General features: G+C 36.8%; 1 protein-coding gene across 6 annotated transcripts in view; it reads right to left on the reverse strand.

Annotated features, from left to right (window-relative positions):
• The window catches only part of Mbd5 (methyl-CpG binding domain protein 5), a 352,039-nt gene that overhangs the window by 17,068 nt on the left and 318,967 nt on the right, over nt 1-16,004 (reverse strand). For 5 of the 6 annotated variants that reach the window (XM_048345506.1, XM_048345505.1, XM_048345509.1 and 2 more), the window contains 2 exons: nt 15,211-15,419; nt 9,364-10,563 (listed from right to left, as the gene is read on the reverse strand). In XM_048345506.1, the coding sequence (XP_048201463.1) occupies nt 9,364-10,563; nt 15,211-15,419 (1,409 nt within the window). Of the gene's footprint in view, nt 1-9,171; nt 9,264-9,363; nt 10,564-15,210; nt 15,420-16,004 lie in introns of all 6 variants that reach the window. The other variant, XM_048345508.1, reaches the window with a different exon arrangement.

The raw sequence follows: 16,004 nt of genomic DNA on the forward strand, positions 1-16,004 counted from the left end.
CCCTGGCTTCTTTTTGCTCAAGGCTAGCATTCTACCACTGAGCCACAGCGCCACTTCTGGCTTTTCTTATATATGTGGTGCTGAGGAATCAAACCCACAGCTTCATGCATACAAGGTAAGCACTTTACCACTAGGCCATATTCCCAGCCCCTCTTAAACAGTTTACTTAGGAACTTTTTCTGAACTAATTCTCTATTATAGTTTCTTCATTCAATTCTGCCCCTGAAGATCTTAGGTACTGTCATAGGTACTATATATTATGCATAAAGTACTCAATGACCTTGAAAGACAAAGCAATGATAGTGCTTTCTGAAATATACATAAGGTACACACCACTGTGAATTTCTGCTGTGTGACAAAATCTAGAGGAAAAAATGTTTATTTTATTTTTTGAGAATTTTAGTGCTTTACTGTATTATACATTATATGTGGAGACTATGATTTTTCTCCACTGAGAAAATATTCATATATTTGTACAATATTAAAAGCCTATTTAAAGTTACTTTATAAAAGAAAAAAAATTCAATGTCCTAACAAATAGAAATCATGCCAATCATGCTGAAGAATTTAACAAAGACTTTGTATAAACTACTTAGTTAACTTGCACATAAAAAAGTATTGGGAAACCAATTTACCTATATGTAACATCAGAAGGTTAAACATACTCAAATATTTTTTTTTAAAACTTACAATAAAGATGCAAAAAATTCAATATACTTAAAAACTTATATCTGTTATTGCAATATCAGATTTATATTTTTATTAGCTAGGATTTCTAGAAATTAATTAATTTCTAAGTCATTAAAAGATGAGTTAATGTTTAGTTATAATCTGCTGACAGTTTCAACTTAACACTAATAATGCTAATAGTAATGGCCATCTTGATACAAGTTCTTTTTTTGTTTTTGTTTTGTTTTCTTACTTAGCTAAGGATATTTAATTTTTATATAATCTACTGAAAAGCTTCTTTTATAATTCTTGCATAACTGAAAACTAACATATATACATACATATACACAAATACAGATATATATATACACACATATATGTACATATACATATATATGCATCTATCTATATCTATACATACATAGTAAAATATTTTTTACTGTCAAGATGATATACAGAGAGGTTACAGTTACATATTTAAAGTAGTGAATACATTTGTCATACTTGTTACCCCCCTCCCTCGTTTTTCTCCTGCCTTCCTTCCCCCCCCCCCCCACTCCCTAGTTTTCATCATTTTTTTAACCTTCCCAATGATGGACATCGTCATTCTAGTCAACAATGCTTATGTACTCTATGAATATTAACCATAAAAACAATTCCTTCCAGGTCAGGTGATATGTACATTTCTTTCCTTTTGCTTAGTGTAATCTGATCCTTCTTTTTCTCTAATTTCTTTTTTCTCCCTGCTGCCCTTCGGTTTCTTAGTTTGTTTCATCAATGTCCTTTGCAGCTGTTGGGCCCCCTCTACTGTTGATACAAGTTCTTATAAAGTTTTCATTCAAGAATTGTAAAAAGGTATCTAGCGGGGCTGGGAATATGGCCCAGTGGCAAGAGTGCTTGCCTCGTTTGTATACATGAGGCCCTGGGTTTGATTCCCCAGCAACACATATATAGAAAATGGCCAGAAGTGGCGCTGTGGCTTAAGTGGCAGAGTGTTAGCCTTGAGCAAAAAGAAGCCAGGGACAGTGCTCAGGCCCTGAGTCCAAGGCCCAGGACTGGCAAAAAAAAAAAAAAAAAAAAAAAAAAAAAGGTATCTAGCATGTGCATAAACACATCCATGCATATTTGTAAGTTTAATATTACCTGATGTACAAATACATGTTGCATTTTTAAATTCTTAAAATAATTCTCCAATATTTCCTCAGAGGGTGTTGAGTGGGTTTAGAAACATATTTTAAAAGCTCATACTATTATTATATTGTGAAGGATTAAGAGCTCTTTTGAACAAGGCTGAATTTTGATTGCTGTTTTGTTCATAAAGCATAAATTAAACATTTAGTAATTTTGGTTTAGCCTCTGTTTTCACTGCATTTGATTTGGGTACACTAGGTATTGTATATATTTTTGTCTAAATCAGGAAAGGAAGGGGAACCTCAAAATGGTGAGACAAATGGTAAAAGGCGAACCAATACAACAGTAATATTTACAAGACAATATATAGTAAACCAATGGTACAACTCGAGGCGGGGAGGATGAGAAAAATGAGGGAGGAGGTAACCAGTTTGTCGTGAAATGTACTCACTACCTTATGTATGTAACTGTAACCCCTCTGTATATCACCTGACAATAAAAATTAAACAAACGTGCATCTACATGCACGTGCACACATGTGCACACACACACACACAGACTCACACACAAGCCAGAAGTGGAGCTGTAGCTCAAGTAGTAGAGTGATAGCCTTGAGCAAAAAGGGTGAAGGCTAGCACTGTGAGTTCAGGGCTGGTGGCCTGAGTTGAAGCCCCAGGGCTGGCACAAAACAAACCCAAACCCCCACACCCCCCAAAGCAACAATATGTCACACATATGATATTGTAGCATAAGAATAAAAAAATTATTTCAATTATCAAGTGACTATAATATGGCTAGTGTATAAATTTCCAATAAAATATTAGCTGAATGAATAAATTAGTCAATGAATTTAAAGAATATTTTGTAATAAATAAAAGCAGAAAATATAGTTCTGAAGCAATAAGCAAATACTATATATATGTTATAATAACTTATTAAGTAGTAAGTTTTTAAAATAATAGCAAATATTTCAAAAACCTCTTCAAATAGGATAACTTCAGTATAATTATTACAATGTTTTGAAAGCATTGGAATTAATGAAATATTAACAATTTAGGGTAAAAAGTTGATTCATTTGTGCCAAAATGGATGAATCTACTCTTCCAGCAATAATACTCATGGGGAAGTCCATTAAGTGAATCATAATATTTTCAAATAAATTAGCCAGATCCACATTATTACAGTCTTAGCCAGTGACATTATCTGGGCATTTTCTTGTACTTTTTCTCTTGTTTGCTTGTGATACTGGTATTTTTCAGCATTACTGACCTATACTATAGGAAGTAAACAAGTCTATCCTAAATGTGATAACAAATTTCATATTAACCCACACAATATCTAAGAAGAATTACATGTCTTTGATAAACTCAAATTTCTCGGAATACGGTGTTTACAAGTTCCTGTCAAGCATGCATTTGCCTCAGATTTGAGATTCCGTTTGTTACTATCTTTATATAAAAAATTACATTGAGAAATGAACATTGTGAACTTGTAATCTGCTAGATTTTAGTTACCCAAGTTAAAGGAGATAGGATTCCTACTCCTATTTAAACTAGCTGAGAAAAGAAAATAACTAATGATCTTTCACAATGCATCTCAGTAACATCTACATAAAGGCTTACTCTACCTTTTCACTATTTGGTCTTTTCCTTGATATTCACATTTCTGGCTTTATCTAGCTCTTCATTCTTATTCTTTTTCAAATTTTGATTAGGAATTGACTTTGCCAGAGTTGATTTTATCTTCCTTATTACACTGAAATCCATTCTGTTCTCTTTTCAAGGAGCTCCTGGTGCTGACAGAGCATTGATCGCCCCTGTCACACTACCAGCTAAAATGCAGTCCAAATATTATTGATAGTGATTGAGTACAAAAAGACGATTGGCTTCTAACAGTAGTACAGATGATAGGACACTTGCAACAGAGAATTATAGTACCAAAAATTAATCAAGCATAGAAAGGATAGTAATATGTTTAAATACCACAGGAAGGCACACCTCCCAAAGGGGTCCCTAGGCTCAATTCTTTTTTTTTAAACTGTGGTAGTTGTTTGAGTTCAGAAGCTAGCACTTGCTCCTGTTCTACTGGCTCTCCACACACTTGAGCTACACCTCCGGTTTAGTGTTTTTGCTGATTATTTTAGAGATGGTGTCTCTCCAATCTTTTCTCCTAGCTGGTTTCAATGCTCTGGTTCTCAGCCTCTTGAGGAGCATGGATTACAGGTGTGAGCTTCCACTACTCAGTCCATATTTAATTTCTTAAGTTATACATCCCCAGAACATGAAGGAAGCCACCTGTTTTTGCACTACACCATCCAAAGGTGTGTGTGCATTGCCCTAGATGAATTCAATTATGAGTTTTAATAAAGATGAGTTTTGTCTGTTTTGAACAACCATTCAGGGAGCCATCCTACTACCTATCAAATACAACAATGTGGAAAAAAGTCAAAGTGTGATTCTAAGGAGGTATGCAGTAACCTTTCTTATAGGTCAGACTAGACATTAGCTGTAAGATCAATGAAATATAAAGAACAAAGGAATAGTGTTCAAAAACTAAAAATAAAATAAAGGAGAATTCATGTTTTGATTATTGCTACTTGAGGAAGAACTCTCTTAGTATGATCAGGAGTGGCAGATGAAAATGATGGGATATATTTTAGAAAATAAGCATTTTCTTTATTTTAGAATAATTACTGAAATAACTACATAAATATAATCATTTTTCCCAATAAAGTAAGAAAGGCTTCAACAACTTTGCCATCATGCGACATACATGTTATGGCAGGAGTAGCCATTGTCTTTTCAAGAATTCCTTGAGTCTGGAAAGCCATCAGCTTGTCTATGATTTCATATTGGAGCCTAGCACTAACGTGTTAATCTGACCACTAAACCACAAATGATAAAAATTTGTTATTCAGAAAGAAGCTTACATGAGTATATTTAGACAGTATAACTAACTATTCTAGAACATACTTCATTAGTAACTTGACAACCAACGAGAAAAGATTAGTAAAGAGATGTCACTATAATAAAAGTCACAGAACTATCACAAAGTTTCAATATTAGGAGTATACATGTGGTTCAGGACTAGTTTGTTTTATAGATGATTTTTCAACATGTTTGCTAATTAATACTTATATGTGGGGAATGAAAAGAGTTAGTAAAGTAGGAGAAAGCCTGTGTTGACTTTTGTGTGTGTGTGCTGATTCAGGGGCTTGAACTCAGGGCCTGGGTGCTGTGCCTGAGCTTTTTTGCTCAAGGCTAGCACTCTACCACTTGAGCCACAGATCCATTTCTGGATTTTTGGTAGTTTATTAGAGATAAGAGTGTCACATATTTCCTGACCAGGGTGGCTATGAACCATAATTTTGAGATCTCAGCCTCTTGAGCAGCTAGGATTACAGGCATAAGCCACCAGAGCCAGCAGAGTTGATTTAAAAAAAAAAATAAACACTGAGGGAAGAGAAACTTTTACTCAACAAACTGCTTTAAAATGCTCTGACCATGGAGAACTCCTACTTGAAACTAACAGCTGATAGTAACTTCTAATCAGATATGCCAAATTTGTATGCCATATAGTCATGTTCATGAAAACTGTCAAAAATTCTTTAACTTATTGAATATATTCTTTACAATCCTCTTGGCCTCAACCTGGTTAATAAATTCTCTACATATGGACTATGCATGAATAAACAACTAAAATCAGTTACCTGAATTCTACAATTGGTGGCATCCAAATTAACACAACCGTCTTAAATAGAGAACAAGAAGAAAGAGGTTAATATTTACTAGGCCTCTTTCATGTGCTTGGACAACATATGATATCTCATTTTGTTGTTAAAGTGTTTGAGTAGGAATTAATAGTCTCACTTGAGTGGGGAGGAGACTGCACTTCCTTGGAGAGTAATACATGAGACAAATTTAACTGGTAGATATTGGATTTAACTTATATAATGCCTAAAGTCCATGCCTCTTTCTGCCTTTCTTCGCCTCATCTGTATTATGCTCAGTGTTTTATGCTTAGAAATCTTATCTCTTAGGATATAATCTTAAAAACTGCAGAATATATTTAGTGCATTATCAGTAATTCTGCTACATATTCTACCCCACCAAGTCATTTGCTAAAATGTCTATCCGAAACTGCTGAAATATAAACTTAAGGACATTATGGTTTATTTCAGCCCATAGCAGATCAGTACTCTCGTTATGATATTGTCTTCTCTTAGACCAGAGATTGTTCACACAGCATAAAAACATGTGATGTGTAAAAGCTCTTCCATCATTAGAGATACTATACTTTAAAACATCAGTTAATAGATTCTTTCTTCCTTTCTGTATGTCTGTCTGTCTTTTTTTTTTGGTCTGAAACCTACACTGTAACTCAGTATCTGACAGTTGCTTCCAACTCATTGGCTGGTTCTCTGACACCTGAGCCATGCCTCCAACCCCTAGTTAACATAGATTTCATCTGGTATTATCTGACAAGATCTTGGATAAGATTACTTCAGTGGAAATAAAAATAGTATGAAAAATAACAGGGTAGAAAGGTTTAAAATGGTAATGTATAAGAAAATTTGGGGACAAATTTTTCTTTTGAGATATTACAAACAGCAGGGGAAATGGCCCCACATTCCACATCAGCAAAGTAGAATGAATAGACTTTACTATAATAAATAAATTGCTTATGGTGTTAGCTTCTAGATTTTATTAAAATGTCAGGTATCTTCTTTGTATGCAGCAGGGAGCCTGGTGCTCTGCTTACCTAGATAATGATTATTGTTGGTTGTGGGGCTTGAACTAGTGCCTGAGCACTGTCCTTGAACTCTTTCACTCAAGGCTAGCACTCTACCACTTTGAGCCAAAGCTCCACTTCTGAGTTTGGGGTGGTTAATTGGAGGTAAGAGTGTCATGGACTTTGCTGCCTAGGCTGGATCTGAACCTCAGCCTGGATTTGAACCTAGCTACCTCAGTAGCTAGGATGAGAGGCATGAGCCATAGGTGCCTAGTAAAATCTCATTTTTAATGTTTTATTTATCCCACAATCCTGAGCATTAAGGTGTTCTACATAAATAAAGTTTCCATCATAACTGATTTACTTGGATAAGAGGACTAATTAACAGCTGTTTTACTGGAGATCTTTCTCAATTAGATCAGGCTTTTTCTCAGTTATTGAAAATAATCTTTTTCTGAAGAATAGGGTCACTAGTATATCAATAATTGCCCCATGACCTGAAGTCAGAGAGATAGGTTTGAAATTTTACCTTCTTTTATATTACAGAAATGAGAATATTGTTGGGTTACATGGATATCATTAAAGTATAAGATAGTCCTTTCTTTGTTTTGTGAACTATAGAAGAAAAACCCTGTGTTGTGAAGCAGTACTTTTGTCTTTTTTTTCTTTTATGTGCAAAAGTGAGGTAGGTTGTGTGGAAAATCTAAAAGTTTTTATTTTTTAATGCTAACTGCACTAGAACTTTAAGGATCTTAAATTATATTGATAAATATTTTGTGTACTATCACCAATTTTTATCACATATTTTCAGTTTTTACTTCAAAATATATGCTTTCTAAGTTACGTTTTATTTTCTAAAATACTTTTGTTATATCTCAATATCAACATTTTAACTTGTGAATGCAAAAAATCACAATACCAGACTATGAGAGAAGAATTTGAATTTTCAGAAGCAGTTTCTTGCTTTGTGGTAGGAATTCAGCTATTGTTCTAAAATAAGAAAGAAGATTTGGGGGCTGGGGATATGGCCTAGTGGCAAGAATGCTTGCCCCATATACATGAGGCTCTGGGTTCAATTCCCCAGCACCACATATATAGAAAATGGCCAGAAGTGGCGCTGTAACTCAAGTGGCAGAGAGCTAGCCTTGAGCAAAAAGAAGCCAGGGACATTGCTCAGGCCCTGAGTCCAAGCCCTAGGACTGGCCAAAAAAAAAAAAGAAGATTTGGATGTTTAAAGTACTGTGACTTTATAGTGAATAGAAATTAGCTGCTTATTTAAGTAAAGCAAAATAAACATTTTATAGATTATTAAATAGTGAATTTTTAAAAAGCAAGTCTAAACAGCTTAACCTCCTGAATTTTCAGGCACAGCTAAATTAGGAAATTCAGACATTGTTTAATGGTAAATGGGTTAAAGTGCATGTGTGTGAAATGTAATTGTGTTAAAGTATACGAAGAATATTTCCGGAGAAAGAGGGGTCCATGATTTTTCTTTAGTTAAGGTGGTTTTTTCTGGTTTGTTTTTAAGAGCACATGAAAAAGACTTAGTTCATTTGCACAGAAATTGTAAGACATTTCACAGTCTATACCTTGTATCTGTAGCAGGCCGATTTATATTACAAAGGCTCACTTTTCCTGCTTCTAATTATTTTTGAATAAGCTGTCAAAAACATTCACATTTATCAACCTAAAGAACATTTTCTAGTCTGAGTGTAGAGAATAAATGCTTTGTGAATAGGAGTATGGAATTCATTTTCTTATCAAATGTAGAAACTCTATGCCCGGAGTGTCCCTGACAAGTATATATTGGGTATCAGAAGCAAGGGTTTAAGGATTTCCTCATCTTTTGAACAAGACAATTCTTTTATTGTGCTGGAAAAAATGCTTTTGGTTTCCTGCTATTAAACCTAAATGCCAATGAAAGTTTGAACAGAGCTGAAGTAGCAGTATACAATGTACTCTTTAAGAAATATATATATATATATATATTCTTTGTAAGAGTAATTTTTATTACCTCACAGGTTGAAAAGTTATGTTTGTCAAATAAGGAGAATGAACATTATCTCCTTCTGCTCAAATATAAATTTTTCTATCTGCTTTAAACATCCTGAAGATTTTTTGCTTGTGAGACAATTTTTATCATTTGTAGGGGAGGGGGGAAAGATCAGAAAACCCCTGCTGATTTCTTCTAAATTGAATGGTAATTTCATGGAGAAGTTTTCACTTAATTTATGTGATCAGATTGTGTTAAGTAGAACCAGACTATGGGTTTAAACTTTTCCATGTGTTATAAGGCCCAGAACTTCTCCTGAAAGGAGCCAGCACATTCTGAACTCAGACATTATCCTTGCATCCAGAAATGACTGTGACATGTAAGCAGGGGTGTGTGTGTGTGAGAGAGAGCTGTCCTCAGCACTTCTGGTCACCCGGAGGTCTCCTATCCCTGACACATTCCTGTACTTTCACTGGCTACCGTATTTTTCCCCAGCCACTGATTCTCGCCTTCCTTCTCTGTTTATGAAATGAAGAACTAAGTTCATGCAGAGAAGGAAGGCAGAGTTGACAAAATTCAGAAAAATCCATTCCTTAGATTAGAGCCACCCTAAATCTAGTGGGATCTATAAATGCTTCATAACTCACCCCTTGTCCATATGACATTTTGGTGACTATAACCATCCCCTCTTCATTTTATGCTCCAGAAGCTTGTGAGACCTCAATGAGTCATGAAGAATCTTAAATGCAAATCCAAAGAATCCAAAGTGATGATAACAAAAAACAATATTGATATCTGAACAAAGGTTAGTATTTGACAATGGATAAAGATTGGTATACCTTCCCTTCCTCGGGGCTTTGTTGACATGAACTGTGAACGTCGTCTTCTCTTACTAATTTTCCAGGCCAGGAAGTCAGTCCTTTGAATTGGCCCCAGACCAAGTCGCCAACGTTGAACGTCCTTGGCCTATAATGTATCAACTCATTTGAAGAGGGGGAGTCTGGATTCCTTAGGTCATCTTCACTACTAATGCTTTTAGCATCCGATGGGCTAGGCACACACCCATTCATGCTTTTGGCATTAAAGTCTCCATTGTAATGGATGTAGTCTTTGACCAGAGAACTCTCCAAACTATTTGAAGAACTTGGAGACTGCTCCTCTAGGACGAGGTCTTGCTTTGCAGTGCTCAGCAGCTCCCCAAAACCCCGACTAGGTCGAGGTCTGTTTCCATTAATGTGTGCACATCGTTCCACAGTGTTCTCTAGTCTCTCCTTAAAACTCATCATAGTTCTTTTGTAGTTATTATACCTGAAAGTTTCCTCCAGAATTTTATCTCCTTGACAGTTTCTTGGTGGTAACAGTATTGGATGCTGTTCCCCAGGCAGAAATGGCAGTGTAGAGACATTGTTGGGCCTTTCGTGACAAGAACTGCTGTGGATATGGCCTGGATGATCTAAGAATTCCTCATACTTCCACCTGTTTCTCTCCCCTCTGGGCCTTTGCTCCCCATCCCACTGCTTTTTGGATGTGTGGCAATTTGCTGACTTGAAATACTCAAACCCAAACCCATCTCCTTCGTTTGAGTTTTTACCATGGTCTACATTCCTGGGCAGGCGAGCCCCTCTGGGGCTTCTCAGCCTGCCATCGTGATCAACACCCCCCCCATTCCGTCCATGAATGACCGCACTGACAGCACTGGAGAGATTTAATGGATCACCAATCGAGGCAGTGAAGGCACTCATGGCACTCAGGGCTGGAATAGGGCTGATCTGAGTTGTACTGTTGACTGCGGTGGTGATGACAACCTGCATCCCTTTGCTGGCTGCATCGACAACGGCTTTGTAAATGGCATCTACAGAGGCATCATTTTGGCCATCCTTCACCTGCTGACTGAGAGATGGGTCAATCCTTGACTGCAACTCACAAGGAGTATCTTGGAAAGGTGGGAGTGTAGTATGTGGATTCTCAGGAATTGATGTCAGCCCCGGCTGAGTGCTTATTCTTTTGTTTAGGAGAGCTGTATCTTCTTGCATTCTCACCTTGAAGAAATAGAAAGCACAGAGAGAGAGAGAGAGAGAGAGAGAGAGAGAGAGAGAGAGAGAGAGAGAGAGAGAGAGAGAGTGAGAGAGAGATCACAAGAAGGAAGAGAGGAGAGGAGAAAAGGAGGAGAGAGGGGAAAAAGCATTAAAAGCCTCAAAGAGAAAGACCATAATTTTAAGATTTACCAAACATCTAACAAGAAAGGAAGGATAAAGAACAAGATTCAAAAATAAAAGAAAATTTACTCTGCATAGAAAAGCTTATATCTTAGTAATACTAGGATATTGTTTCTTTGATTGAAATAATTCAGTAGACTTTTGTTTTATCATTGCTCAACATTCCGTAGGGAAATTAAATTTAAATTTGAGGCGACTGGACACAAGGAGCCTTCAGGTGATGACTCAACTTACTTAAAGGTCTTTGCAATTTAATACTCAAGGCACAGATAAGCAAACCAAAGGAGCTAGGTATTGAAAATTATTTTGAACATACTGGTATTTTCACTTATCTAAGTGAAATGTAATATAGGATAAAAATGAGCCAAATAAGCCAAGTGCTAATGGCTCACATATGTAATCCTTGCTACTCAGGAGGCTGAGATCTAGAGGACTATGTTTCAAAGTCAGCTCAGGCAGAAAAATCCATGATACTACATCTCTAAAATAACCAGCAAAAAGCCAAGTAGGAGGCTTGATTTAAATGGTATAATGTCAGCCAAACAAGTTGAACAAGCACTAGGCTCTTAGCTCAACTTCATTACTGGAAGAAAAGCCAAATAAACACTTTAAAAAATATTTTGATTTCAGAATGTATTTTTGACATCTTCCGATGGGGTAGTAATATCTGCTCCTCAACTTTCTCAGGCCACTGTCCACAATGACAAGGCTTGCTATAGAAATGATTCTCAGCTGGAAAGAGATGAGGGAGCAAGCATATAAAAATGTCAGTGCAGGAAGAATGAATGCAGTCTGAAAAATCCCTGAGCCTTTTCTAATTTCATTAACACTCATTTAAGAATTACTTGGGGCTGGGGATATAGCCTAGTGGCAAGAGTGCCTGCCTCGGATACACGAGGCCCTAGGTTCGATTCCCCAGCACCACATATACAGAAAACGGCCAGAAGCGGCGCTGTGGCTCAAGTGGCAGAGTGCGGGAAGAAGCCAGGGACAGTGCTCAGGCCCTGAGTCCAAGGCCCAGGACTGGCCAAAAAAAAAAAGAATTACTGCTCCAAAACTGGGTGCCAGTGGCTCACGCCTGTCATCACAGCTACTCAGGAGGTGGAGAACTAAAGATGCTGGTTTAAGCCAGCCAGGGCAGAAAAGTCCATGATACTATAATTAGCCACAAAAAAGCCAGAATTTGGGCTGTGGCTCAAGTGGTAGAGTATTAGCCTTGACGAAAGAAAGCTCAGGTACAGTGTCTAGGCTCCAAGTTCAAGCTACAGGACTGGCAAACATAATACACACACACATACACACACACACACACACACACACACACACACACACTACTCCAAATGACCCTCTCCAAAAAATCCTTCCTTTCCTGCTTCTACATTCTTCCCTACCAGAACTTGCTATTGAACAGCATATAAAGCACACTGTTGTATTACCTCCTTGTCTATACTTAAGGGATAATAATCCCCAACTTGGATCATTTCAACTGCGTGTTTTGCAGTGAAGGGCCTGCACTGAGGGCCTTTTGTTATCTGTTAATTCTGTGATATAGTTAGATCTAGGAGTCTCATTTTCCATGTTATTCAAGTCTTCCTCTACTTCTTCATGTCCATTGCTCTACCAACTCCTGTGCTACTGATCTTGGTCAATAACTTCACTTAACAGAGAAAATGCAGTTACAGGTAAGAATTCTCATGATATCTTGGACTCTGATATTCCCTGTCTCCTCAAAGCAGACATGCTCTATAATTCTGCCTAAATATATCGTAAGAGGGTCCTGTTTCCTAGAGGAAGCACTCTTAGGTTCTTGGTGAGTGAACTCTCCATTTATGCCTTTCCCAGCTCCTCTGTTAGTTCTTTTCTTATTTGTGTCCAGTCTCTTTTACTTTTTGAGTTCTTCCTTATAACGTATGATTATATGCATGGATTCTATGTTTTATGTTGTTTATGTTTTTTGGGTTGTAGTTTATGTTGTTTTCTGTTCTTAGTTTCATTAGTAACATTCATTCACTAGGCCATCTCTTGCAGTCTGACTGCTGCTCTGACACCCCCCCCCCCGCCCCCTCCCCACCAGCGGAATGTAGCTCCCATAGCAGTCACCGCTGCTGGCCTAATGGCTAAGCCTAATGGATTAGCTCCAAGCTCTATCTTGTTTTTGTTTTTGGTAAATACTTGGGTACATCTTCCTTTCTGAATTTTTTAAATTGCATGTATATTGTTTTAATTTCAAAATGATAAAAAGTGTTTTCATCACCATTCCCTACCGAAACCCATTTTCCCACCCAAATTTCATCTTATTTCCTTTCTTAGAAGTAACCAATGCTGGAGAGCACCCTGCAGGAACTTTTTTGCCTCCTTGATAGTGTTGGGGTTTGAACTGAGGGCCTCATGCTTGCTTGGGAGGCACTCTATCATGTGAGCCAAATCTTTGGCTACTGCACAAGACATTTAATATGTTAAAATAAAGTAGAGCAATGTGTACTTTGCCTTCTTTCCTAATCTCTTTTCTGGCAATATAGTACCACAGTGTTATCACACTACATATCTTTCCAGGTCAACCTAATCTTTTAAACTAGTAACTAGGACTAGGCATAGTGGCTGATAACCTATAATTTCAGGTACTTAAGACGTGAAGATTGGGAGAACTGAAGTTTAAGGCTAGCCTGGGTAGAAAATTAGCAAGACCTCATCTTAATAAATAAATCAGGCATCATAGCACATGCCTTTGATCACAGTTATGAAGGAAACATTGGTAGAGGATTGCAACTAATAACATTTAACTATGGCCCTGTTGATAGGCAAGGGTCAGAGTTTATGACATTACAACCCATGCTGTAATTAACATTTTGGTGAGCTAAAGAGCTCACACCTGATAACTTTTTTTTTGAAAAGGAAACACAAAGTTGAACTGCTAGCCAAAGAATATGAATACTTAAAAAAACTTTATATACTTCCAAATAATCTTCCAAATGAACTGAACAGACTGTGCATGTAGCTCAATGCTGCTTCAGCAATAAGTTGTGAGAATCTATTTCCTCTTGGCATTGAGAGCAATTAATGTCATCAATCTGATGTACACAGGGCTGTTATCTGTGTAACTGATACTTCTTTTCTTATGCTTTAAAACAATTTTCTTTCATATTCTACAAATTATCTGGTTATGTCTATTGCTCAGATTTCTAAACAATTATCTTTTTCTCCTTGATTCACAGGTGGTGTTTTGAAAGTGTACGGATCAATTATTTATATGTATTATGAAAGTGTTTTCTGCTAGTTGGTACTTAAACTTCATTTATTATATCTATGATCAGCCAGGCGTGGTAGTACATGTCTATAATCCCAGCTACTGGGAAAGCAGAGATAGGAGGATCAGTGAATTCAGCTAGAGGGCAAAGGTAGGGAAAGACCCTATCTATAAAGCCAACTTACAAAACAAAAGTACTGGGGCACCGAGCATTTGCCAAACAAGTGCAAATCCCTAAATTCAATCCCCAAGTACCACCATCATCAAAAAAGAAAACCTTTAAAAATACAGAGATTGAAATTTTCATGCCTGCTACTTGTTTGACTATTGACTTCTTGGTTTGTATTTTGTTTAAAGTGCCTTCTTATCCTAGAAATTACACACACACACACACACACACTCACTCACTATCTATATCTCTCGCTATATCTATATATCTATATAGAGATACAGATATAGATATAGATACAGAAAAGAGTAGTAATTTCAGAACACAGTAGCCAAGGCAAGAAAAATACAAAATTAAAGCCAACCTGGGCTACATAGTAAGTCTCTCTATCAAAAACAGGGTACAGGGCTGGGGATATAGCCTAGTGGCAAGAGTGCCTGCCTCGGATACACGAGGCCCTAGGTTCGATTCCCCAGCACCACATGTACAGAAAACGGCCAGAAGCGGCGCTGTGGCTCAAGTGGCAGAGTGCTAGCCTTGAGCGGGAAGAAGCCAGGGACAGTGCTCAGGCCCGGAGTCCAAGGCCCAGGACTGGCCAAAAAAAAAAAAAGAGGGTACAGATATATTTTTAAATCTTCTATATTTTCTCCTTATATTTATGTGATGCTTCTCTTTTCATCACACTCTGTAATATCAGTGATTCATTCACTTTGTGGAGCTAAGAGAAGACTGTGTGGCAAAGCCAGGGATGGCGGGGCAGGCTAGAAGTGGAAAGTGAGGTGAGCGGGTCTTCATCATGAGATCCATGTGAAACACAAAAGGGGTCCAGAGGCCAGCACTAGTGTTTACAGTTGCCAGGGATGACTGTCTCTAGCAAAATAAATTCAACTTTACATGAAAGTAGGATGTTGAATAATCCCTAGTACTATTGAAAAATAGTGATGCACAGAGATTAAAAAGGTGTATAACCTATTTTCTTCACCCTTTCCCCCCAGTTAAGTTTGTAAATAAACCTAGACATTATTTGCCACTAAAGCGACCTAAAGAAGGAGAGTACCTGAAAGTTCTGAAACAGACAAGCCATGGGATTGTTGTTAGCTGGGCAGGGGATTGTGGGCTGTCCTTGGAAGGCCTGGAGACTCTGGTAGCCCTGGAGAAGTTGTTGCTGTTGCTGACTTGGAGGAAACATCGGGTTGTTGTTTAACAGCGACTGTAGATGACTCAGCTGATGGTTATTCAAAGTATTGTTTATTGATGACATATCACCTATAGTTTGAAAAACATAAAATATAAGTCAGTGTGATTCTTCTGTGATTCTATGCCTAATTGAAACAAAAACTAAAAGCTACACTTTAATGGGCAATTTCCCTCTTTTCTTTGTTAAAATCTAAGTTGTAAGAAAGAGTATCTTTATTAGTTAGTTTTATCTCACCTAATTAGCTTTTAAGTTACTTAGACTTTGCTCTCTTTAGTGGAACCTTTTTTGTTAGAAGGCCTACATGGAAATTTGAGATTTGTCCTGAAATGTTTTAGCAATTATATGTATTTTTAAGTCTTATTAGGTCTTATTTATAGAATTTTATTGTTAAAGCACTATAATGAATAAATATTACCAACTAAAATTACAGACTTAGTTTAGAAATGTGTATTTTGTTTTGGAGTAAAGAGTTGGTCATCTAAAATTAAAATCGTAAAGAAAGATAATAATATCACAGAATTCATTGACATAGTCATTAAAACACTATTTTAATTAATAAAATTAGTGAATAGCATTAATAAATGATTTATATGTAAAATTCAAAATTGACTGGAAATTACTGAAATTATTTTGACAATAATGGTGGTTATTTT

Source organism: Perognathus longimembris, chromosome 4, assembly GCF_023159225.1.
Source record: "Perognathus longimembris pacificus isolate PPM17 chromosome 4, ASM2315922v1, whole genome shotgun sequence".
Classification (NCBI taxonomy): Eukaryota; Metazoa; Chordata; class Mammalia; order Rodentia; family Heteromyidae; genus Perognathus; species Perognathus longimembris.